The sequence below is a fragment of the Macrotis lagotis genome, chromosome 5 (assembly GCF_037893015.1).
Source record: "Macrotis lagotis isolate mMagLag1 chromosome 5, bilby.v1.9.chrom.fasta, whole genome shotgun sequence".
Classification (NCBI taxonomy): Eukaryota; Metazoa; Chordata; class Mammalia; order Peramelemorphia; family Peramelidae; genus Macrotis; species Macrotis lagotis.
Window position 1 is genome coordinate 27,860,318 of NC_133662.1, and position 26,987 is coordinate 27,887,304.

At 35.8% G+C, this 26,987-nt stretch overlaps 1 protein-coding gene across 3 annotated transcripts in view; it reads left to right on the forward strand.

Moving 5' to 3' along the window:
• ADGRF4 (adhesion G protein-coupled receptor F4) overlaps positions 1-16,134 on the forward strand; it is a 49,578-nt gene extending 33,444 nt beyond the window's left edge. Inside the window, exons 9-10 of one of the 3 annotated variants that reach the window (XM_074237154.1) lie at positions 5,812-5,870; positions 6,714-6,771. In XM_074237154.1, the coding sequence (XP_074093255.1) occupies positions 5,812-5,856 (45 nt within the window). In that variant the 3' untranslated portion in view covers positions 5,857-5,870; positions 6,714-6,771. Of the gene's footprint in view, positions 1-5,811; positions 5,871-6,713; positions 7,338-15,976 lie in introns of those variants that run through there. The other 2 variants (XM_074237153.1, XM_074237155.1) reach the window with 2 other exon arrangements.
• Positions 16,135-26,987: the final 10,853 nt, after the last annotated feature.

The following is a 26,987-nucleotide window of genomic DNA, read 5'->3' on the forward strand; positions in this document are numbered from 1 at the left end:
TGAATGAAATGTTAAACTTTTAAAAATACATATATTCATGAGTATATGTGCACAGACACATATTCCATATATATGCATACACATTCTACAGATACATAAATAATGTCCATTTTGGACATTAATGTTGGACAGTAATGTTGAATTCCATATATACAATTATATGTGCATATATACATATAGATTCATACACAGATTTATGTGTATATTTATATATATACATGAAGACAACCATAATATCCAAAGTAACACAAATATATGCACAACACATACAGATGGGGCATACATTTACAGATATACTCTCATATATCTAAATGCACACACATATAAGCACATATGGAATAGCAGAGTCATTACATAAATATTTTCAGGAAATTGTCCTAAGCCTACATAGTTGCTTTTTCTTTCTTAAAAAACATGAGTTGGAGAAAGAAATGGTAATGGTTTCTTTCCTATAAACCAAAGATTCCTAATTATGGTGTGAGCACAAAAGAGACATTACTGTCCCAAAGAGGATCACTAATGAATAAATATAAGGGGGAGATTGCTAATAGAAAAATCAGAAATAGGAGATGTCATAACAGCTGCTGATATTTACACTCAGTGCTTAGTATCGTTTAGATAATATTCCTATGAAGTAGCCAGTGTAGACAGTAGGATATAGAAATAAGATTCCCTAGTTTGGAAGTGGGGCCAGGATTTGATCTAGGGCAAATCACTTCCCCCATCCTGACTTCATTTTCCTTATCTTCAAAATGTGGGAGTTGGATAAAATTGTTTCTAAAGGTCTTTTCAGTTCTAAATATTTTGTTCCCATATGTATTACTCTCTTCATTTTATGGAAGAGATAATAAAAATAAAGTGGCTTGCTTAACTCTAGTAACTATTAAGTAGCAGATGTGTAGTAAATCATATTAATGGACTGACATAGGAGTGACACTGAAAGTTACATTCCCCTACACATTAAGAATCCTGACATGGCAAAAGGGAGATGGGGATGAGGGTGGGAATGGGATAGCATGGCATGATTGGAGGAGGAAGAGGTTTTTCATCTGGAATGTGGCGATCAGTCAGATAAGGTTTGAGTGTAAATGGGCACAATTCAGGAAGCAGATAGATATTGTGAAAGGAACATTGGACTTGGGATCAGAAGACTTGAGATAAAATTTAGGTTAACTGCTTTTTTTTGCTGTGCATGTGATTTTGAACAAGTACCACTTTATGATCTTTAATTTTCATATCTGCCAAATGGAATTAATAATGTCATTTTTTTTGTCTAGAGAACTTTAAACAAAGCACTTTCCTCACAGCATCTAATTGATAGCACCCATTTTGGAAAAATAAAGATAAGACTTAGGCTTAATATGACTTGCCCATGATTACAGAGCTAGTAACCAATCTTGAAGGGTTGTAGCTAGAGAAGATTTTGTAAAGTATAAAGCAATATAAAAACTATTTTGGGGGGTTCATGACAGTGTTGTTATTTTGTCCCTTATTTAGAATTCAATATATAATCCTAACAATGGATCTAAATTAGTGACTCCTTCACTATGAGAAGTGAGTTTTAAAACCTGAACCAGGGGCAGCTAGGTGGCACAGTGGTGGAGTGGTAGACCCTAGAGTCAGGAGGACCTGAGTTCAAATCTGACCTAAGACACTTAATAATTACCTAGCTGTGTGACCATGGGTAAGTCACTTAACCCCATTCAGTCTATCTATCAAGATAATTTTCTTGAAAATTTTTTGAGCATATGGCATTTACTTTGAGACTTGAAAAATGTTTAAATGATTTAATGACCCATTTTACAATCCAAGCACAATTTGAGGGACAGCTTGAGGGAGCTATGAATACCAACCTTGGAAAAAGGAGATCCAAGTTTGAGTCCTGTCCCTCACATTTAATAGCTGAGTGACTTCAGACTAATCAGAATTCTTTGATTGAATTTCCCTGTCTGTCAAATGTGGATAAATAATATTCATACTATCCAACTTAAGGGGTAATTATTACTCCTTAATTATTATCATCATCATTATTACAAAATAAATAAATGTTTTTGAAAAACATTATCCAATCCACATGATGAAGTAATTAGCAGCTTTTAGGTGACTTGCTCTTGAACATAGTGAGAGAAAGAATACAGTGAAGTTTCATTTGCTCTTTTTTTTTAGGTTTTTTGCAAGGCAAACGGGGTTAAGTGGCTTGCCCAAGGCCACACAGCTAGGTAATTATTAAATGTCTGAGACTGGTTTTGAAGCCAGGTACTCCTGACTCCAGGGCCAATGCTTTATCCACTACGCCACCTAGCTGCCCCTAAATTAAAGGCTAGAGCTCATTTGCTCTTAATATGTTTTTACAACCCAGTAAATTCAAGGCAGATTCTACCAACCATTTAATGAGTCCTCTTTGTAAAAAAGAAAAAAAATATATAAAAGATAATACATTTGTCTTATAGGATAACAAATATTCCATACCCATAAACCCCCTCTCTTCTTACCTCCCTGTCCTATCTGCTTCTCTAGAGAGAAAGAGAAACTGGAATGAATTAAAGCTTGTGGGCTTTCAAACTGGGTCACCCAGATAAGCTTCCTTAATTTACAGTTGAGGAGTAAAAGATTCAGATAGGGGAGGTGACTCACTCAAGATCATGCGGTATTAAGTAGTAGAAGAGGATTTGAATACAAGTTTTGGACACCAAATCCAGTGCTCACCTCACTCCACTCCGCTGCCATTGGTGTTATCACTCCTCCTTCTCACTTCATTTCTCCCATGTTGGAATATTGCTACTTTTATTCCTTTGAATTCAAATTAGAATTTCAAATCTTTGTGGTTGTATTTTTGAGAATTGAGTTTAATGCAGAGTAGTTTTGTGGCAATAAATACCATATAGAAAGTCAGCTAATCCTTTTACTGCCTTTGATATTATCTCCCTACCCCCCCCACTTCAATTTAATTTATTAAGCATTTCTTAAGAATACACTATCCCCTTTTGCAGAAAGGGCAATGGAGGCAGGAATTAAATTAGGCTTCAGACACCTACTAACTGCATGACCTTGGGCAAGTCACTTAACCTCTTTTTGTTTCAGGTTCCTCATCTGTAAAATGAGTTGAAGAAGGAAATGGCAAACCATTCTGGTATCTTTACCAAGAAAAACCCCAAATGGGGTCATAAAGAGTCAAACATAATTGAAGTCAACTGAATAACAAACACAAAACAATTTAAACTGTTTTTGTTCTTAGTAATCCTAGTTTACATTTTCTTGGGTGGGTGGGGGAACAGCTAGTAAACAGTTAAGTAAATACAAAATATATACTAGATAAATACAAAGTTACTGTGAAGGAGAATATCAGTAAAAGTCTTCTATAGGAGATGGTGCTTGAGCTAAACTTTCAATGGCATCAAATGATAGTAAAAGGGAGAAGAGAATCAGGGTGGGGAAAAAATTAGGAAGAGTCTACATAAAAGGTATAATATAGAGTATGGATTGGGCACAGTGGATTAAGTGCCTGGCCTGGAGTTAGAAAAATTCATCTACCTAAGTTGAAATTTGACCTCAGACATTTACTAGTTGTGTAAGTCATTTAATGGGCAAGTCATTTAATGCTGTTGGCCTCAATTCTATATTTGTAAAATGAACTGAAGATTTGTCTATATAACCCCAAAGGGTATCACAAAGAGTCAGAAATATTGAAAAATAACAAGAAAAAGAATATGGATCAGAGCTGGCAGTTGCTAGGGAACCAAGTAAGGAAGGAGAAGATAAAATGGGATCAGAATGCCTAGGAGTTAAGTACTATTGGCTTATTTGGTATATCAGAGTAGGGGTTAGGAAGGGTCCAGAAGATGATGCTGACAAATTTTGCATGGGGATCTAGAAATGAATATGGAAGAATAATTGTTGCCTTCATGGGGGGTTGCTGGAGCCAATTCAAGTGAGAGCTGATTGTTAAACTTTTAGTGTGAGCATTTACCCCTTAAAAACCAACAAAATCTAAAAAAAATTTGTGTTGATTATCAAGTTTAAGAAAGTTATGGAGAAAACCTAAGAATTCCAGATTAAACTGAAAAAAAATTATACTCACCTTTCCACCTCCCCCAAAATGTTGGTCATCAAATACCACCATAACGCTATCTTTTCAAAATCTTTCTCAGTTCTGGATTTTGAGAGAAATGACCCTTTTCCCAAAAGAGTTTCAGCAGGGCCAATTTACTCTAAAAAGTATTGGTTATTCTATTGCCTTATTTTTCTATCTCTCAAATCTGACCCAGTAAAGTAATTCAAAAGTGATATTTGTTATTAGTCAACAATTGGGTGGAGCCAGGGCACAAGTTTCGGAGTAGGAAAAGTTTATCTTTACCTTTTCCCTCCTCCACCCTTTCTGCTTTCTTCCTAAGTGACTGCCCTGGGTGTGCCTTTTGTTACCATTCTTGACTTGGTGCTCACATGCAATCCCTCTAGGCAGACAGGTGTCATAGGAGATAAAGACCTTTGGGTCAGGAAGCATATTTTAGAATTCTGCATCAGATGCTTGCCAGCTGTGTCATCCTGGACAAGACACTGAACTTCTCTCAGACTGCTTTTTCATTTGTAAATTTAAAAAATTTTAAAATTAAAAATAGAACCATCTGCCTTAGAGAGTTGTAAGGATCAAATGAGATAACATTGTATAGGAAGCTGTTTCCTCATCTATTAAAAATAAGCTGGGAAAGGAAACAGCAAACTATTCCAATATCTACCAAGAATACCTCAAATGGGGACACAGAGTTGGAGACAACTTAAATGACCAAAAAACAACATTAAAGTTCATGTAAACAATGGACAAACTTATTATTATTAATATTTTTGAGATTCTCTGGTCCTCCATCAATTAAGGTCTCATGGTAGCTATATTTCAAATCCTTTCCTCTGTATTGAAATTTACACTCTCTCTCTGTATCTCTTCCTCTAAGTACTTTCTCTGTCTTCTAAGGATACAATTAACTATCTTAATAAATCCAGGGTTCTTAACCTTTTTTTTTGACATGGATTCCTTTGGCAGTCTGCTGATCTACTGTCTGAATGCTGTCTATTATCATCTTTCACAGAATAATGTTTGGTGCCTTCATCTAGGATATGCTGGAGTCAGTTCAAAGGAGAGAGATGATTGTTAAATTTTTCAGTGTGAGCATTTTCATTTTAGAAATCAGCAAAATTTATAAAAATGTTTTATTGCTTTCCTGATTGTCTAGACTTCAGTAAACTCTGGAGAAAACGTTAGAAATGTGGATTAAAATGAAAAATGTGTTATGTTTATATCCCCCCCACTTACCCCATAGAGCTGGTTGTTAAACACCATCACATTCCTGTGATTATATTCATAATTGAAGAACAAACTAAATTTCAATTAGAGGTTTGTGAAAATAAAGAAATAATCTTCCCTCCCACCCCCAAATAGGTTCTTAAACTCTCTAAAAGCTATCTATAAATCCCAGTTTATGAATCCCTGTAACAAACTACATTGTATTCATAGGAGAGGGCCCTTCTGCTACATCCTGGTTATATGCTGTTCATTTAAGTGGCTTTCTGGAGAACTAGCTTAGCCTTTGTTGTTGACTCAAAGGAGTCAATTGTAATTGTGGAAATTTCAGGTGGACTTGAAAGGAAGACAAATGCCATAATAGCCAGGAAAAGAAGATATTTTTTGAGTGGGCAGAGTTTGGAGCATGCAGTTGATCATACCGAAGATGTAAATTCCAAATTTACTCCTTCATAGAACAGGCCCTGGATATGAGATAGTGAAAACATCTTTACTCAGAAATGCATTTCTTAATATAGGAAAAGCTTACCATCCCTGGCCATATGCTTTATCCTCAAGTATGAGACCCCCTATAAAGGTAAGTTCCAGAACTGTTGTCCGTTGGTAGACCAATCCTCTAGTATATATAAAAGCATAAGAGTGTATTGGGCAGATCATAGATTTTGTGCTGGAAAGGATTTTGGAGGAATAGAGCCTCTTTATTTGAGACATAGGCAGTTAGATAATGCAATGGATGGAATACTGTCTTGGAGTCAGCAAGATTCATCTTTCTGAATTCAAATTTGATCTCCTACACTTACTAGCTATGGGACCCTGGGCAAGTAAACTCTTATTTATGTCTCAGATTCTTCATCTGTAAAATGAGGTGGAAAAATAAATGGCAAACCATTTCAGTATCTTTGCTAAGAAAATTCCAAATGAAGTTACACAGATTCAGATACAACTGAAAAACCATTGAACAACAAACGCACAATGTTAAGCTTTGGGGATACAGAAAAGAGACAAAAGATAGTTCCTGTCCTCAAGGAACTCACAATTTAATGTAAAGTGACATGGTCAAGGTCACACAAGATAATGAGTGACAAAGTCAGAATAAGAACTCTGGTTTTCTGATTGACCATCCAGAACTCTTTCAATGACATTCACCACTATCCTTCAGTGTGAGTGATATCACATCCTCTCCCCAGGAGAGGTTTGATAGAAATGAAGATAGAGAGGGCACTGGATATTTAAAGTAGGAGGTGAGTAGAGTAGGTGGGGGAATGGGAGAGTTACCATACAGAGAAGGAATGGATTTTGGAAAAGAGAAAGGGTAGAGGAGGGCATAAAAGAATAAATAGCATCTTTTTGTACCAGATTGACTCTTTGCTTTACCACCAAGTAGATTACACTATAAATCTTGGTTTCTTGTGACTTACAGGTATGCTTCCAGGGAAGACGTGTTTGGAAGGAAGGTTGATGAGAAAACGGGGCTTATTATTTCCCCAGTGAACTGAAACCAGGGCCAACAATGTGAAATCATATCAGGAAGACTGCTGCCTAAAGGATTTTCATCTGAGCCAGTGACTTGTTTATGGCATGTTGAAGCCTGTTTGGACTTTGTAGAGATTATGAATCTGCCTGAACATTGCTGTATTCTCTTTAGGAGAGGAAATTTAACTTTTCTTCCTAAAGTTTTATATTTCTTATAAGGAAGCGGGGCTTTCTTTCATATACATATATATGTATATGAAAGTCTTTAGCTTTCCTGGAGTGAATAAAATCAATTGAGAGAACATATTTTGGGGAAAATGAGTCCAAGGTGGTTTTTGACAAGGAGGGTACACTTGAACTACTGTTCAATTTTGGACTTTTGAAGAAGGAACTCTAGGGACCATGTTTTTTTCACTTGTGAAATGGAGAAAATAATATTAGAAAGTGCTTGTGAGGACAAATGTGGATATGTACATATGGATAAATCAGTGTATACAGTGTGTATAAAAGATGAAATTGTTGTCATGATGTTTTTTCTTTATTAAGAATAAAGAAGATTCCCTTCCCTGGGTGAGTGAATATTTGACTTTCATAAGATTCTGATTCACCTCATTAATCCAGACATATCTATAGCATGTAAGCTCATTGAGGGCAGGGTCTTTTATCTTTGTCTTGATCTAACAGATCTGACAGATCTAACAGAATCTAACAGAATTCCTGGCAAGCATATGTTTGATAATTGATTGGTTGCAATGACAGGAAAAGACTGGCCAAAGAATTCTAAATTATTTTCTGTGAACACTAGTTTATTCAATGAGTACTTAACAAGTACCTACTGTTTGCCAGACTCTGTGTCAGGTTTGTAGCAAAACATAATCATTGTTCCAATGGGCTTATCCTGGAGGACACAACCTTTTCACAGTTGTGTAAATATAAAATAATTTGAGGAAGGAAAAAAATTTTAACATCCAGGGGTTTTCCCATTTCCTGTAAGAACACCAGTCCTGAAGTCAGGAGTACCTGAGTTCCAATCTGACCTCAGATACTTAATAATCACCTAGCTGTGTGGCCTTGGGCAAGCCACTTAACCCCATTGCCTTGCAAAAATAAAAAAAAAAGATTTCCTATAAGAAGCAGCACCTGAGGTGGAGATTGAAAGAACCTAAAGCTCAAAGGATATAGAAGTGAGGAGGGAGGATATTCATTCTAGGCACTATATAAAGGTAGAGTGGCAGGAAATGTTTTCCTATATTGAAATTTATTGTAGTTTTGACTTGAAATAGCTGGGGGAAGAGTGAGAGAAGTGAGAGAGTGGGATATTCTATCTAAAGCAGTACATTTTTTTGATTCAGAGGAAATACTTTATCATCTTTATTGCTGAATCATCATGAACAAAAGTGTGAATGTCTTACTACTGACTTTATTTTAAGGACTTGCTCTTACTCATCCCCTTGATATTGGATCATATGGTAAGAGACTACTAGATTTAGTTTCTAAAGAAATCATGACTATTTACATGATATCAGTTGCTGGTTAATATATAACTTTGTTTTCCTGGTTTAATTTATATCATTCTTAGACACATAAATTTAGCTAGATTTAACATGTGTGAAACATCTCCAACAAAGTCTTTCTGTTCTATGTTGGTTTCCTTCTTCCTGTCCATCTACACTGTCTTTTCTTATTTTTTAAAAAATAGTTTTTCCCCACTTACATGTAAAGACAATGTTTAACATTCCTTTTATAAAAAATTAAAATTTTAAATTGTTCTCCCTCCTCTTCCCCTTCTCTTTCCCTAAAAGGGTAATTTGATAGAAGTTATTTTTGTGCAATCAGGTAAAACATATTTCAATATTAGTCATTGTGAAAGGATAAACAACCCAAAAGGAAAATAAGAAAACGAAAATAGTGTGTTTTGATTGGAATTCAGACTCTTATCATTTTCTTCCTCTGATTGTGGATAGCATCTTCTATAAGGAGTCTCCCCCCTCCCCTGGCTCCCCTGTTTGCTTAACCATTTCTTTCTCTTGTCCCATGAATTGGAAATTCCAGATAGATTTCAATTTCTGAACCCTCAATATAGCTTTGGTCTAAGTCAAGAATTTCTTGACTTTTATGATTTTTTTAAGGATTTTGCAAGGCAAATGGGGTTAAGTGGCTTGCCCAATGCCACACAGCTAGGTGATTATTAAGTATCTGAGGTCAGATTTGAACTCAGGTACTCCTGACTCCACTGTACCACCTAGCTGCTTCAACTTTTATGATTTTCCTTCTCCCATTTGTTTATATTTAACATGTACTGAGCATAAAGTGCCTTTGGGAAAGAGGACTGCCAAACTCATTGGATGTCCCACAGCTGTTGTTGCTGCCTCTCTTGAGAGTAGATCAGAGTAATGAAACAATGAAGAAAGTGGAGGACTTGTGGCTGCACCTGGGATATAGATTGAAAGATGTGCTTTATACTCTGGTGAACCTGTAGTACTTTGCTCTGAAAATATTTTGAATCTTCTCATTTTCATACTTTCTTTTCTCTGCCCATTGTATTTTTATTCATGCTTTAAAATGGATGCAAATGCCATCTCCTCCAGGGAGTCAATGGTTAATTATTGTTTGTTCTTCATTCTCAAAGTGGACCATGACATTATTTAGGTGATAGCATGATATGCAAGTGAATTGGATTAAAGTGAGAAAAGATTGTGCAAAGTCACCAGCTTCACTTTCTCCTCCAGACTTATCTAGGTCCAGTGACCAGATATAGGTCAGGATAAGAGTCAGTAAGAATTAAACTCCTATGATGTTCCAGAGACTCCGCTAAATATGAAGAATCAAGACAGTTCTTGTCCTCAAGGAGATTATAATCTAGTGGAAGAAGACAAAGTACAAAAGAAAGCTGAAAAGGCAGGGGAGGGAAAAGTATTCAGAAAGAGGGCTTGATGGAAAAAAGTCAAAGAAGCCTCAAATAAATCATCGCAGATTCCTACAGTTAATAATGATCTTATCTTGTAGACCTTTAATATAGCATTTTATGTTATGACTCTTTAATGAACTTATCATAGTTGTGTATCATTGCCATTAGTACTAATATCTTCTTGCCATACTCTAAATAATGTGAGGAAAAGGACTATGATTTTATATTTTTAAAAGCACTTAATACAAGATCAAGGAGAGAGCAAGGAGAGAGACATGATTCTTGCTTTATATCTTATTCAAGTCATTAAATATTAAATGATACTATAGGGCACAGATATCAAACATGAGACTCATAAAAACCAACAGCATTCCTGAATGAGACCCAAACTAGATTAAAATATAATTGGTAAATATTTCACAAAATAAAAAAATAAAATAAAACATAGATAATATTGCATTTTAAAATTGTGCCAATATATATCTTGTGGGAATACTTATGTTTACATTAATGATCCTTTTCTATTTGATTTTGACATCAGTGCTATAGGGAATAAAAAATATGAGATAGTCTTTATCCTCAAAAAATGAACCATGTTTGTTGATGGCAGGTGATAGAGGAGATGGCAGGGGGTAGAGAGGAGGGGAAAAAAGACTAAACATATTAAAGATTTAGTCATTTGTAATCAAATATGTAGTTACTTGGAAAAGAAATGATTACTCTAAGACTATGAAAACTTTGAGGAAGAGCTGGGATTTAATTTAGTTATTGAAGGGTATATAGAAGTTGAATGTAAGGATGAGAGTGAGATGGGCAATCCAGGTAAAGGAGGTATCATGAGCAAAGCCATAAAAGTGAGAATGAAAATGGTTTGTGGTGGTTTAGAGAACTGTGAAGAGATGTCAGAGCTGAGTGGAGTGTGTATTTTGGAGAGAAAATTGACTTGATCATATGGTGCTAGAATATAAATGTCCTAGAATAACAGGTTTGAATAGTATGGCCTTGCTATAGGAGATAATAGTGAAGCTCAAAAATAGGAATACAGGGGCAGCTAGGTGGCACAGTGGATAGAGCACTGGCCTTGGAGTCAGGAGTACCTGAGTTCAAATCCGACCTCAGGCACTTAATAATTACCTAGCTGTGTGGCCTTGGGCAAGCCACTTAACCCATTGCCTTGCAAAAAAAAATTAGGAATACAATCTGGGGCATGAATGGAGTTAAATTTAAGATAAAAATGAATAGCAGATAAAGAAAAAGCAGGGGCAGAGCTGGGTAAGAAGAAGACCTTATGATGGAGAATAGGGGGAAGATACAAGAGGAAAGAGTAAGGAACTAAATGTTGACTAGGAGAGAATACAAGTAGGTCAGTTGCATGGCGATTATGATCTTAATCTTATATTCATAAAAGGACAGTTAGGTGACACAGTGGATCAAGTGTTAGGCCTGAAGTCAGGAAGACTCATCTTCCTGAGTTCATCTCTTACATCAGACATTTATTGGCTGCATGATCCTTGGCAAATTTCTTCACCCTGTTTGTCTCAATTGTCTCATCTATTAGGAAAATGAGCTGGAGAGGGAAATCTGCTCCTGCCCTACCCCCCCCCCCAAAAAAAAACCCCAAATGAAGTTACAAAGAGTTGGATACAACTGAAAATAAATAAAGCAGTTCAATTAGGTGACACAGTGTGATGAACACCAGCCCTGGAGTCAGGAGGACCTGAGTTTTGATAACTACTAGCTATGTTACCTCTTCAAGAGTCATAAGGGTAGCTAGATGGTACATCTGATAGTGTGCCAGGTCTGAAGTCAAATTCAGTCTAAGGCACTTACTAGTTGTGTGACCCTGAGCAAGTCATTAATCCTATTTGCCTGTTTTCCTCATATATAAAATAATCTAGAACTGGAAATGGAAAAAAACACTCCTGTATCTTTTTAAGAAAAACCTGAATGGAGTCACAAAGAGTTGGATATGACTGAAATGACTAAATAAACATTATTATTATTATTAATTATTATTATATACATATATACATAGCAAATGTATAATGTGTAGAAAGGAATATGGCATAAAAATACAAATTATTGGGGAGTGGGACAAGAGGAGATAGTGTGTGACACTCTAGCAGAAGAAGCTGGGGATTCCCAAAGTGGGAGGAAGAACATTTTAATAGGAACAGGGAAAAGAAATGCCTTGATCCTCATGCTGTTTGGCTAAGGTGTTAGCTTTCCTCTCAGAACTTGCCCCTTTCCCAAGCAATCAAAAAGCACATATTATGAACCTTCTATGTTCCAAACTTTATAAGCCACACTCGTGTTAGAATCCAAATGTGGTGTTCCCACTACAGGTCAGCAAAGATTTAAAAAGTATATCTAGTAAGAGACTCATCTCTTCCTTGCAGATGGCAGTGAAGTAATAGATGGTCATTGTTTTCCCCACTCATACTTCTGGGAGGTGTGGTGGAAATCTTGAGTTACTCCAAAGAAGGAGTGGTTCTGTGGCAGCTCTAGTCTTCCTAGCCCAGCTCCTCAGGATGTAGCCACCTGCCCAGGGAGTGGGGAGTCAGTTACCAAGGAATGAAGAAGTCATTGAGCTGAGTTTTGAAGGAAACTCAATATTCTGTGTCAGAGAAGTTGTAGAGAGACATGGGAGCTTGAAGATATGAGAAAGAGGAAAAAACATCATTAAGGAGAAAGACAAGCCCCTTCTAATATGATTTTTAGAATAATTGTAACTGGAATGAAAGAATTGTAAAGTTTAATCCCTAAATGACCTTAGCTAAAGTTCTTCAATTAATAATAATAATAATAATAATAATAAATTCCTTCTATGACAAAATATGATTTTAAACCAGGAGATAAAAAATAGAAAATAAAGTTAGATCCCAATTTCCTGAATGAATATTGATGCATTTGTATCAATATTCAATCAGGAAATTGGGCTCTAATGTTTTTCTTTCTTTCTAGTTACAGTTATTTTAAAAATCATATTATAAGGGGTTTGATTCTCTCCTTGGAGATTATTGAATTGGTAATAGGAATATAGAACTGGTTCAATATTAGGAAAACTATCTGCAAAATTGACCATATCAATAGAAAAAAATCATATGATTAAAACAATAGATTCAGAAAAAACTTTTGACATCATGCAACATCCATTCTTATTAGAAACACTAAAAAGCATAGAGATAAATAAAGATTTCCTTAAAATGATAAATAGTATCTAAAATCATTAAAAAGTGTTATATATAGTGGAGATAAGTTAGAATCCAAGAAGCTCAGAGGTGAAGCAAGATGTCCATTATCACTATTATTATTCAATATTACATTGGAAATCTTAGCTATAGCAACAAGAAAGAAAAAATTTGGAAACAATAAGCATAGGCAATGAGGAAACAATACCATCACTTTTTTCAGATGATATGATGATATACTTGGAGTTTTCCAGAGAATCAACTAAAAAACTAGTTGAAACAATAACTTTAGCCAAGGATATAAAATAAACTCAAATAAATCATCAGCATTTCTATATATTTCTATATATTTCCATATCAAAACCCACCAGGAATAGACAGAGAAATTTTATTTAAAATATTTAATATTTGTTTAAAATAACTCCAGACAAATTGATAGGATATGAATACACTTTGGGGACAGATATAACTACGAGGTCGGTATCCACCTATTTGTGCCATCATCTACACCGACATCTTTATCATTTCTGCAATAGTGTGAAAGACTATCAAATGCTTTCCTCTTTTCTAATTTTTGAGATAGGCCCTTTCTATCTCTTCCAGTACAGTGAGTCCTTACAGACTTGGCAGCACTTCTGATCTGCACAGAGCCTTTCATCTTCTCCACTTCTGAAGTGGGTCAGTTTATTCCTCTTTAGGTAGCAGCCTAGTAGCCCTCTGATCTAAGGGTTTCATCATATTGGTTCAGCACACCAATCATCTTTAGTACTGTTACAACTCAGAACTCCTCAACTCAAGTGATACAACTGTCTCATCTTCTATGGTATAGGCATATATCACCACATCCATCTCAAATACTTTTCTAAAATCTAAGTAAACTGTATCTTTAGGGTGGGTTGAAACCAACTCTACATTTAAGAACCATTTGTTAAATATTCCTTGTGCATGTATCAGAAATAGGTAACAAGACAAATGAGGCTTTTTGGTAATTGTCTCAATTTAAGAAAGAGTTAATAGTTCAGATTAAACATTTAATTAGGTACGTACTTTTTTTTGTGAACCTAGTAACTAAACACCCTAGTAATGCTCTATAAATATTGCTAGAGCTTGGCATGATGGTAGGAAAAGATGGAAGGAATTAAGTCATTAGAAACCTGGAGGTCTGGAGACTAATAATGATAATTAATAATAAGAATAATGGACATTTATATAGTATTTTAAGATTTGCAAAGTGCTTCATAGTCATCTCATTTGAGTCCTACAACACCACTGGGTATCTTTTGTATTCTTTGATTTACCAGTCTAGTTAGTTAACAGATTAGAGAATTTTGCCCAGAATGGAAATTAGATCATAGGATGATTTTAGATTTAATGTAGCAGTAGAAGGAAAGTCCAAACCCCTCATTTTACATATGAAGAAACTAAAATTTAGAGAAGTTAAGTGATTGGCCCAAAGAAGAAACCAGCAACTAGATTTGACATGGATAATTTTAGCACTCTTTCTACTTCACAAATCCCATTTGTTCCCAGTTTTGGTTTTAAAATAATTTTGAGAAAAAATGTTTGAGGTATGTGGATTTTGAAAAAAATCAGTATAAGGGAGAGCCCCTATCAATGCAATATCAAATTTGTGGTATTTAAATGGAAGGGATGTGTGTGTGTGTGTGTGTGTGTGTGTGTGTGTGTTCCCCATGGTGTTTAAATGTAAATCCACATGAATTTGTTTAAATTTGACTCAGAGGTAAGGATAGATAGGATGGATAGATATCTGTAGAGTCTTGTTTATTCATCTTCGAGAGACTTTGAGTAATGGCTGGAGGGGAGCTGGAGAATAAGACCAGAAACCTGGGCAACTCTATTGTCTTCCAGGAAGGGATACTGGAATAGAATTATATCTATCTGCTCCTCTGAATATTGTTTTTCTAGGAAGAATTATTTTTAGGTTCAAGTCATTTTTTTCTGGTTACTTTTCCTTAGCCAAGAAGAGATTCCCCAAGATCTCTCCAAAGGTACAACTCCTTTTCTAGCAAATGCTAGTTAAACAAAGACCTCCACTAATAGTGAAAATCAAATAACTTCTTTTTATTCAAGTGATTAACAAATAGATATCAGAGAAGGCTATAAAGAGAAAGCTATATCAGGCACATTGCAGAGTGAATGAGATCTCAACTCAACTAAGAGAGACAATACCCAATTTCATCCATGGGAAAATTTTCCAAAATTTTTTCTGTAGTAAGATCGAAATTTGGGACATGCTTGGGGCACTGACCCTTCTACAGGTATATTTCTTCCCATCTTTCTCTCTAGAGACTTTCACTGAAGAGAATTTGGAACTGTCTATGCCTTCTATTTATGTCTGTGTATATCCTCTATCAAAGTCAGAAATCTCCTTTCTCAAGTTCTTGCCAACTCAACCCCTTCACAGAGGCACTGAACATAGAGTAATTGTATTTTCCACCAATGAGGAGTCTTTTCCCAATATTCAGACTTAAACCTCTAAGTTTTTATTGTTGTTGTTTGGTCATTTTAGTTATTTCCAACTCTCTGTGATCCTATTTGAGATTTTCTTAACAAAGATACTGGATTGAGTCGCCATTTCTTTCTCTAGCTTAATTTAATAGATAAGGAACCTTAGTTACATTCATTTAAAAACTTTTTTAAAAATAGTATAAAGGACTATACCAGGTCAATGGGAATCAGAATTGTCAGAAAAGTTTTTTATGAGGGGAGTGAATGAGCCTTTAGTTGAGCCTTTAGCTGAGCTTGATGGATATGTGGAGGGGAGTATAAATTCTAAGCTGCAAATGCAGCATAAAGGAAGCATCAAAGATAGAAATGAATAGGGTGGACTTGCTGGAATACAGGTATTTATTAAAGAGTGCTGGGAGATAAATTTGGATGGACAGGACAGAATGAGGTTGTGGAGACTCATAAGAGCTCAAGAGTTTAGTGAGAATTTGAAGTCCAATGAAGCTTTTTTGTTCTCCTCAAAATGTAAAGTCCTTGTGAGAAAAGATTGTTTCATTTTATTTTTATTCCCAGCTCCTGATAAAATTCTTGGCATATGGTAAATGTTTATGATTTGTTGATTGATTGTTCTTATCTCTACAGTATGAAGGAAAGATCACTGGAACAGGAATTAGGAGATCTGGAGCTTCTTGGACCTACCAATAACAAAAAAGGTAACCTTGGGCAAGTTGTTTCCCTTCTTTCCCTAAGTTGGATGTCCTGGGTTCAAATATCATCTCTAACTACTCTCTGTGAGAACTTGGGGAAGTCATTTAACTTTCCTCGCCCCAATTTAATCATCTATAAAATGGATGAGAGTAAATGATATCTTTCAATTCTATATCTGTGATCTTACTAATTTAAGTTTTCTCCTATGGTATACAAGATTGATTCTCTCTGGAGTCCCTTTAGCTTTGTGATCATATGAATTCTTTTACACAAAGACATCTGGTAAGAGTTTGGTTGGGAGGGTATTTTGGAAAGCAAGAAGAGAAATAGATCTGATTGAGTAGACCCAGATCTATGCACCTCCACTCATTAGTTCCAAAGAATTTCATTTCATTCATCATGGTTCAGTGATTTTTAGCTAGCATTGCTTTGCTTTGATTCTGCATTGCTATGGATACTGACAGCACCCCAGAAACATCTTATGAAATAGCCAGTCATATGTACCAAGATTTTTACATACATATCAAGAATTTTTTTCCCAATGATTTTCTTTCTTTCTTTTTTTCAAACAGCAACAAGCAGCAGCAACAGCAACATCTCAATTTAAGCTTCCCTAAATATCATCTGACTATCCTTATTAACAAATCCTAGGTTCTATTTATTTTGATAGATATATTGAAACTAACATAGATTCAATGTTCAATGGTTATTTAGTCTAGTCTTTTCATTTTAAATATAAGTAAACTGAGGCATCACAAGCCTTAAGTGATTTATTCAAAATTCTAAAGTCTTAAAATTAATAAGTTACATGGATGAAATTGATATCATAATATTCACTAAATGAATTTTGGTTCTATTCATGGTCCTGCTACTTACTACCTGTGTGATCTTTGTCTAAGCCTTAGCTATTTCATTTGTAAACTCAACGGGAGATGTAGACTAGATGATTTTTTAGGGTTTCTGCTCTAAATCTATGATCTAAGTGTGAATTTCAAGTAAATTAATTAAGGTCACATCATCTGCTTTAGAGTTTAGTTCCCATGTTTCTATGGGGGAAAAAAATCTCTTTTCTCTGGAAAAATGAACTTTAAATCTATTATTCTGTCAGGAAGAAATGTACTCATTTTTCTATATGCGTCATACTATCTAGACTAAAATGAATAATGTGATATGAAAACTCAACGTTAGACTCTTCATTAAAAGTGCTTTTCCTTGGTTCAGTGTCTTCCCTTTTTAAAATTGCTCAGTGCCTTTACTATTCCTAGCTATTTTATGAGGCTAGGTGACACCTTAACTTCTGAACCTTTTCTCTTTCCATCTTATTGAATTCAGAGTTTGTTAGGGATCCTTGAGGACCACAGTTGTGAAATGAGAAAGGTAATGTTTTAAAGACCCTCTTGGCCTCTTGCTGTTTTGCAAACATACTGGCTTGGTTTCTTAGGAGACCAGCATGACCCAAACCCCTTTGATTTTCCATAATATCAGCATGACCCAGTTCCTTTGTATCTCCTGACATTGATCAAGAATCACATTGTAGCGAGAGCAATGAAGTATGCATAAGAATGTGCAACTATTTAACCAAAGTGTAATGAACTAACCAATGTGTAATCTTTAATATGATTGGTGCTTGAGTTGGTAGCATGAGTTGTCCACAAGTATAGAAGTAGACTACGATATAAACTGCTGTGTGACCCTAATAAAGTTTGGAGTGCTTTACCATCTCTGCCTCCCATCTCATTCACGGCAAGCTGAGAACAGTCCTCTGCTAGCCAAAGGACTCAAGTAGTTAGGGCATCGTATAAAAGTTTAATTTGACTTTTTTTGTCTCTTGCTATACTCAAGCAATCATCCTAGGTGCTTAAAAGGAATGTGAGTATGGACATTGTATAATGAATTCAGAACTTCTTCCTCAAGAAACTTGTCATATGGGAGCAGGTAGGTGGTGCAGTGGATACAGGACCATGTTTAGAGTCAGGAGGACTTGAGTTCAAATCTCTTCTCAGATTGTGTGAACCTGGTGCAAGTCAATTAACCTTGACTGCTTACACATACACTCACTCCCCCCAAATTTATAATATGTAGGAGATATAAAAACTGAATAAAAATGATTAATATAAAACAGATTGTGGAAAATGGATAGAAAAGATCAAAGTGTTTTGAGAGATTTGAAGATGGAGAGAATTTTTTTCATTCTAATCAGAATCATGAAAAGCTTCCTGGATGGGGCAACTTTGGAGCTAGATTGATTCACTGGATTTTTTTAATCCAATCAAGCTATGTTTCTCTTTTAGGGTCTGGTTCTCTGCTGTAGGAGAGGCAAGCTTAAGGGTTAATGAGATCGATGAATTCCTACCAATATGTCAGCTATTTAACATGTAGCTTGTACTGAAGCTAGTTCACATAAAATTCTCATGACTGCAGGAGGATTTTAAGAAGAAGCAGTATGGAATATAATAGAATTGCTAGATTAATACTGGCTCTACAATTTACCATATATGAGTCTTTGGGCAAGTCACCTCTCTATGCCTCAATTTTCTCATTTGCAAAATGAGGAGATTAGTTGAGACCAAGTCTGCCTGATTTCAGAAGTCTATTGATTATTCCATACATTCTCATAAAAATGATAATGACAGGAGATAAATACGAATTCATATATATTACAGAGGTTTGGTGGGAAGAGAATCACAAAGGAAAATATCTTATTCAAAAACAGATAATGAAAAAAAAGATAAAATAATGGTAATAATAAATAAGTTACAGTTACCTGAGGAAATCTAAAAACCACATTGGGGAAGAATAATGGAGAATATTTGGATGAGGACCAGTGAAAGGCTATACAGAAGTCATCATACAGAGCATTAGACCAGAGAAAGGAAATAAGTGAGGAGTTTAGTATCACAAACTTGGTATAAAGACACAAAATAGTGATGTGGAGTTTCAACAAGTTAGTTAGTCACTGTTCAGACTTTCTTTGTATCAAAAGGAGAGCACCTGAAAAATTTTTGATTTGTCTTTAAGATCATTTCATTTTCTTTCATCAGATAAAGGAAGTAATTGCTGGATCCAGACCTGAGTTTCACTCTTGCCCAGTAGATCCCTGTTGATTATCCTTTCCTGAGAATATGAATCTTAGCCTCCATGGAAATTCCAAACAACTCTCAATCTCACTTTGGTGACCCCCAAACAAAACATCCTCTATGGAGACCCTAAATGGTTTTCAGTTCCTATGGAAACCATACTACCCTATCTCCTTTATCCAATATCCTATACAAAAGCTTGCTCTCCACTCTTTCCACTGTTGGAGTCTTCTTGGACCTAGCCAACTTATTTTCACTCAGTAAATAGTTTTGCATTCTCTTCCATTTTAGTACTGTTCTCTTTATACTGAGGGTTCATGTATTGACCTTTCATTTGGTGCTGAAACCAGGAGAAGAATAACAAGGAATCCTGAGGCTTTTTCAACCAGGGAAGCAGTGAGCTGTGGCAGTACACTTGCCTGACCCCTGATCTTGGCAAAACAAACCTTGTAATCTCCTGGACCTACCAAATCTCTATATTTAAGGACAGCTACTACACTCTGGCCACTTCAGAAGGATCACAAACTTGATTGGCCATTTGAGAAGATTGGACTAATTTGAGAGCTAAGACTCCTTCCTGTGTACTTCTCTTTCCTCCTTGCCAGGACAGCCAGGGTGTTCCTTTCCAAAATCCTAGATAGGTGGGGAACTGCCTCAAAACAGAGAAATGGAACAGGGATGCCTCTTTCTTTCTGTATTTAAACTGAGTCTAAACAACTCAGCTGGTGGGGATGCCCTTCCCCTCAATTCCCCGCTTAGTTATAGCCACTGAACTATTCTGTGGATCCTTACTTCTTTGTAATACTTTTTTGCACAAGGACCTCAAATTCCAAAAATTTCCTGACACCCTCACTGACCTGAAAAATTTGAGTCAGAAGTAAGGCAAGAAATACCGTGTGTCCTGTCCAGTTGTTTCTTTTTTAAGAAAGATTTTATTTATTTTGAATTTTACAATTTTTCCCCTAATCGTGCTTCCTTACCCCCACCTCCCCACAGGAGGCAGTCTGTTAGTCTTTTTTTTTTTTTTTTGCAAGGCAAATGGGGTTAAGTGGCTTGCCCAAGGCCACACAGCTAGGTAATCATTAAGTGTCTGAGACTGGATTTGAACCCAGGTACTTCTGACTCCAAGGCCGGTGCTTTACCCACTATGCCACCTAGCCATCCCAGTCTGTTAGTCTTTACATTATTTCCATGGTATGCATTGATCTAAATTAAATGTGATGGGAGAGAAATAATATCCTTAAAGAAGAAACATAAAGCATAAGAGATAGCAAAATTACATAATAAGATAATGTTTTTTAAAAAATTAAAGGTAATAGTCTTTGGTCTTTGTTCAAATTCAATAATTCTTTCTCTGGATACAGATGGCTTTCTCCATCACAGATACCCCCAAATTGTGCCTGATTGTTGCACTGATGGAAACAGCAAGTCCATTAAGGTTGACCAACACCCTCATGTTGCTGTTAGGGTGTACAATGTTTTTGTGGTTCTGCTCATCTTTCTTAGCATCAGTTCATGCAAATCATTCCAGGCCTCCCTGAATTCCCATTCCTCTTGGTTCCTAATAGAACAATAGTGTTCCATCACATACATATACCACAGTTTGTTAAGCCATTCCCCAACTGAAAGACATTCACTTAATTTCCAATTCTTTGCCACCACAAACAAGGTTGATATGAATATTTTTCTACAAGTGACTTTTTTACCCTTTTTCATCATCTCTTCAGGGTATAGACCCACTAGTGAGTGATATTGCTGGATCAAAAGGTATGCACATTTTTGTTGCCATTTGGGCATAATTCCAAATTGCGTTCCAGAAAGGTTGCATGAGTTCACAGCTGTCCAATTTTTTTTTTTTTAGGTTTTTGCAAGGCAAATGTTGTTAAGTGGCTTGCCCAAGGCCACACAGCTAGGTAATTATTATATGTCTGAGACGGGATTTGAACCCAGGTACTCCTGACTCCAAGGCCAGTGCTTTATCCACTGCACCGCCTAGCAGCCCCTGTCCAATTGTTTTTTGAAATAAGCCAGCACCCCTTTCCTTTGTAACTCCTGATCTACTTTTCAAATTCTCCTCTTTTATCTATCTTACCCTCCCACAGCAAGTCTAAATCCCTGAATTACATCAGATCTCCTTCCACCATCTCTGCTTCACTGGTCCAACAATTTTGGACATCCCATATATGGACTTTTACTCTCACTCTGGCTCACTTTTTGCTGAGCCACACCAATTTGGAACCCCTGGGGTTATCTTCTGAGGAACTGGGAAAACTTTTTGGGACAGGATTTGAGGAAGAAATGTATGGTTCTTTTTCAACACCTCTTCTACTGCCTTATACCCCAATTCAATTTAGAAAGTCAGGAGAAATAAATCTTGAATAGGTAAATAAATCCAAAATGCCTTTTTTCAATTAGGCAAACAATAGTCTAATTTTTTTGAAAAATCTCCTTCCTTGTTCTCTCCTTCCTCTGAAAATTAACTTACTCTTAGCTTTCTTCTTGTTGCCACTTTTCTACTGCTCTGTAGCTAAGGATTGGGAGGATCAATCATCCTTGACCAAAGTGGTGTGAAGAAATTTACCTGGAAAATTACCACCTCCTCTTCCTTGCTCTAGTTTGGATCCCATTCTGGGAATTTTTTCTATATTCAACTCATCTTTTTTTCCTTCTTAAGGTTCTTCTCAGAGAAATATTGCTATCAAATAAGTTCAACTCCTGTGTATTATAAGACCCACTCCATTTTGGGATTTAAGCCAACAGAAATCTCACAAGAGTAAAGTCATGTATTAACAACATGGGAACTCCATAGTTCTCCTATATAGAAAAGTAAGGGTTAAGGTAAAGTTTTCAATAGTTATGGTTACAAATAAGGAAAAATTCCAGACTTTATAGTTTAAACTTAGATAATAGATGGAACGATCGTCATCAGAGACGGTAAGATATTTAGTAAGAATCAAGCATCATGAACCAGGAAGTTTAATCCAAGGAAAAGATTAATTAGGAAGCAGAGTATGTTGGAACCAACTTTAATGGGTAAGGGAGAGTCAATTGTTAAATGTTCAGTATGAGTATTCACACTTCAGAAATGACTTTGGTTTATTGTTTTTTTTTTTTTTTAGTTGTCTAGATTTAAGAAAGTGTTAATAATGCAGATTAAACTTAGAAGTACATTTTTCCCTGCAGAGTTAGTTGTTAAATATTTATTAGTATACCTGTGTATTGTACTGTAAACATTGCTTGAGCTCAGCAGGAGTGCAGTAGCAGGCATAGGGAGTCAAGTCTTTACCAATCTGGAGGTTTGATGCCTGTAAACTGGTAAAAATGATAATAATAAAAATAGTAACAATAACAATCATTACCGGCATTTATATAGTGCTTTAAGATTTACAAAGTGCTTCCTGTCTATTAGCTCATTTGAATTTCTAAATGGTCCTAAGAGGACTGTGATCTGTATCTAAAGACTTTGGCACCAAGTACAGAGAATCTCTTATTGGAGATAAAATGAGATTCTGAGAAGGAACAGGCAGGCCATTTCATAAAGGAAATACTTAAGAAGGGAAAAGAAGAATGAATTTCATATCTCCCAGTCTGTCCCTAAATGACATATTATAGATATAATTTCAGTTATATATACATATATATATATATATATATATATATTTGCCAATAACAGCAAGAGAATTATAACCTAGGCTAATTTCAAATAAGAATAAGTCAGAAGTGTTAGTGTGGCATCAGGAAGCAGATTACTAAAAGTTTTGGTGAGCTACCAGTTTAACCACAGTTTCTTTCTCATAGATCATGCTACCAAATGCCACCACATGCTACCATGAAGGTCTTTTTTTCTTTCAGCTCTTTCAGGATATAGTCAATACTCTTTCTATTGTATTACATTGGTTTTAGCCTTAGGGTTCAACAGACTTCCAAAGATGTTCATGACACACACACAAAAAGGTTAAGTCTTTGCTTTACAAGAATATTTCCTCTTCTGATCTTGCCTGGTTCTGGAAAATCCATTATTAGCTATTCACTCTTTTGACTAAACCATCAACTCCTTTGGCATTATTAATATTTTTTAAAATTTCCTGATTTTACCTCTACTTCCTTCTTTTTCCTTGCTGAGAGAGAGAGCTGTCCCTTATAACAAATACATTTTTTAATAGAAAAAAAGTAAAAAAAGAGAGAGAAAAAATTCACTAAAATTAATACATGGAAAAAGGCTGAAGTATTAATTCAAAGTTCCACAACTGTGGACCTGAACCTCTGCAAAAATGAGCCATTAGATTATGAACTCTTTGAAGATAAGGATTCTTCCTGTATCCCCAGCTCTTAGCACTTTTTTAGTATATAATAGTTATTTAACTTGATTGACAAAATATGTATATCAAAAGCGGAAAGATGTCTCTTCCTTCTTCTTTGGAGCTAATCTTTCATGGTATTCAGTACTGATAATTTTGTGGTGGTTACTCTATTACACTGCTGAAATTATGGAATACATTGTTTCTGGTTCTGCTTCACTCTGCAACAGATCATGGAAATCCTTTCATACTTTTCTGTATTCAACAACTTCATTAGTTCTCACAGAAGAGGAAAATTTCATGGCATTCATGTATTCCTATTTGTTCAACCATTGGGCAATCTTTTCTAAAATATGGATTCCCTTGATAAAGATAATCATGGAATTATTCCTTAGTGTCCCAGTGGTTAAAAACCTAATGCGACATCTTATTAGCTATAATTAAACTAATTATTTACTTTAAAAACCATGAAAGAAATAGTTTTGACTTGGGTAAGAAAAGGGAGAGAGTCATTTTTTTGTTTATAGGGACCTTTGGGGATGTAGATCTGATATAGGGAAATTAAGAGTGAAACAACTGTAAAAGTAAAATGTAAGTTCTTTGAGGACAAAGACTATTTTTTTTATAATTAGCAGTCACTATTATTTTTATTTATTTATGTTTATTTTATTTTTGAACAAATGATTTTTTATATATTATTAAAATATTTTCATTTAAGAGTAAGCATAATACTCCTTCCCCCTCAAAATATAGACCCTCATGAGCAATAAAATAAAGGAAAGAGGAAAAAATTAAAAGTAAAATTAAAAAATAATAATAATGATAGGGGCAGCTAAGTGGCACATTGGACAGAGCACCAGCCCCGGAGTCAGGAGCACCTGAGCCCAAATCCAGCCCCAGATACTTAACAATCAGCCAGCTGTGCAACCCCAGGCAAGCCACCTAACCCCACTTCCCCACACCCCCCCCACAAAAATAACAATAACAATAACAACAACAATGATAATAATAATGATAACAACAACAACAACAACAACAACAACAACAACAACAACAATAATAATAATAATAATAATAATGATAATAATGCTTCAGTCTGTGTTCCAACACCACCAGCTCTATTGTGGGTGGATCACATTCTTTAGGATAAGTCCACCACAAAAGCTACTTCCATAATTTTCCACTGTTGCCATTGCTGATCACAACTCCCTCCATTCTTACTTCCCCACTACCATACACTATATTTTCTCTCTCCTTTCACTCTGTCCCTCTTCTTAAATTTGCTGTAGGGTAGCTGAGTGACACAGTAGACTAATCACTGGCCCTGGGGCTAAGAGGCCCTGAGCCCACCTACCACCCCTAAGGCCCAGCAACCACCCACCCTGTGGTCCCAGATAGGCCATCCAATCCCAGCCCCTTGCAAGAAGTAAAAAAGAAAATGTGTTATATCTGACCACTCTCCCCCATGGTCCACCCTCCCCTCTGTCACTCACATCTCCCCCCCATCCCCCTGTCCCTCTTCTCTCCTTATTCTAGATATCTATACCCCATTGAGTATATATGCTGTTTCCTCTCTGAGCCACCTCTGATGAAAGTGAAGGTTCCCTCATTCTTCCTCACCTTCCCCCTCTTCCATATCATTGCAATAGCTGATTGTAATAAAAAAAAATCTTATTATATGAAATATCTTAGCCTATTCTACCTCTTTTTTCTCTTACTCCCATTACATTTCCCTTTTAGCCATTGACTCCATTTTAAAAATATATTATATCTTCAAACTCAGCTCTCTCCTGTGCTTCATCCATAAAAGCTCCTTTTACCTGCTTTATTAAAAGAGAAGTTTCCTAAGAGTATTATCAGTATCATTTTTCTATGCTGAAATATATGTAGTTCATCATCATTAAGTCCTTCATATTTTACCCTTCTCTTCTGCTCTCTATGCTTCACCTGAGTCCTGTACCTGAAGATCAAACTTTCTATTCGGTTCTGGCCATTTCAACATTTGAAATTCCTTTGGTTCATTGAAAGTCCATCTTTTTCCCTGGAAGAGGACGTTCAGTTTTGCTGGGTAGTTGATTCTCAGTTACATTATGAGCTCTTTTGCCTTCCAGAATATTATATTCCAAGCCCTATGAGCCTTTAATGTAGTTGCTGCTAAGTCCTGTGTGATCCTGACTGCAGCTCCATGATATTTGAATTGTGTCCTTCTGGCTGCTTGTAATATTTTCTCTTTGACTTGGGAGTTCTGGAACTTGGCTATAATATTCCTGGGGGTTGTTTTTTTTTTTTTTTAGATCTCTTTCTTGGGGAGATTGGTGGATTCTCTCAATTTCTATTTTGCCCTCTGCTTCTAGGATATCTGGGCAATTTTCCTGTAGGAATTCTTTAAAAATGATGTCAAGGCTCTTTTCCTGATCATGACTTTCAGGTATCCAAATAATTTTTAAATTATCTTTCCTGAATCTGTTTTCCACATCAGTTGTTCTTTCAATGAGATATTTCACATTTTCTTCTCATTTTTCATTCTTTTGGTTTTGAAGTATTGTGTCCTGACTTCTTGTAAAGTCAGCTCCATTCTAGATCTGAAGGATTTGTTTTCCTCAGAGAGCTTTCTTATCTCTTCCATCTGGCCAGTTCTGCTTTTTAAAATATTCTTCTCCTCAATAACTTTTTGAACTGCTTTATCCATTTGGCCTCAGTTTGTTTTTAACATGCTATTTTCCTCAGCATTTTTTGGATCTTCTTGAGTAAGGTGCTGACTTCTTTTTCATGCTTTTCCTGAATCTCTCTCATTTCTTTTCCCAATTTTTCTTCTATCTCCCTCACTTGATTTTAAAAATCCTTTTTGAACTCTGTCATAATCTGAGCCCAATTTCCATTTTTATTGGAGTCTTTAGATACAGGAGCTTGGACTTCCTCATCTTCTGAGTATTTTGATCCTTCCTGGGATCATAGACAAAGTATTTCTCAATGGTGTTCCTCTTTTTATTCTGTTTACTCATTTCCCCAGCCTGTGTCTGGTCTTGGGGTGCTTCCTGAGCTTTTGAGTATTATTGGGACACCCCCCCCCCCAAGGATCTCTGTGTGTGAAGCTCTATCTTCTCTCCTGGTCCCTGGTCTGTGAATGATGACAAGTGCATCCATCTGGCATGAGGCTGAGGTGGGGGGAGCCCTGCTGTTCTATGGGGGGCCTAGACTGTGATCAGGATCTGAATGCGGTCAGAGCACAAGGACTATTTTTTAAAAAATTTTGTCCTTGTATCCTTAATGGCTAATAGAGCTCTTCGAATACAGTAGGTATTTATGTGTTTGTTAAACTGAAAAAGGTACTAAATGATTCATACTGCCTGGGGAGGCAAAGGATAAAAATAATTTTGTTTATTTCATAATTTCATAATTTCCCCAAATTCCATAGTTTATCAAAGCTTTATGATCATTACCAATTCATCAGTTTTTAAGATAAAATTTCTATTCATTTGTCTAGTAGATTTTTTTAGCTTGATAAAATCAAAAGAAATACTTTGCTGCTGCCTAGTGGTTACATATTTTTATTGATTCTAAACTGTCTTA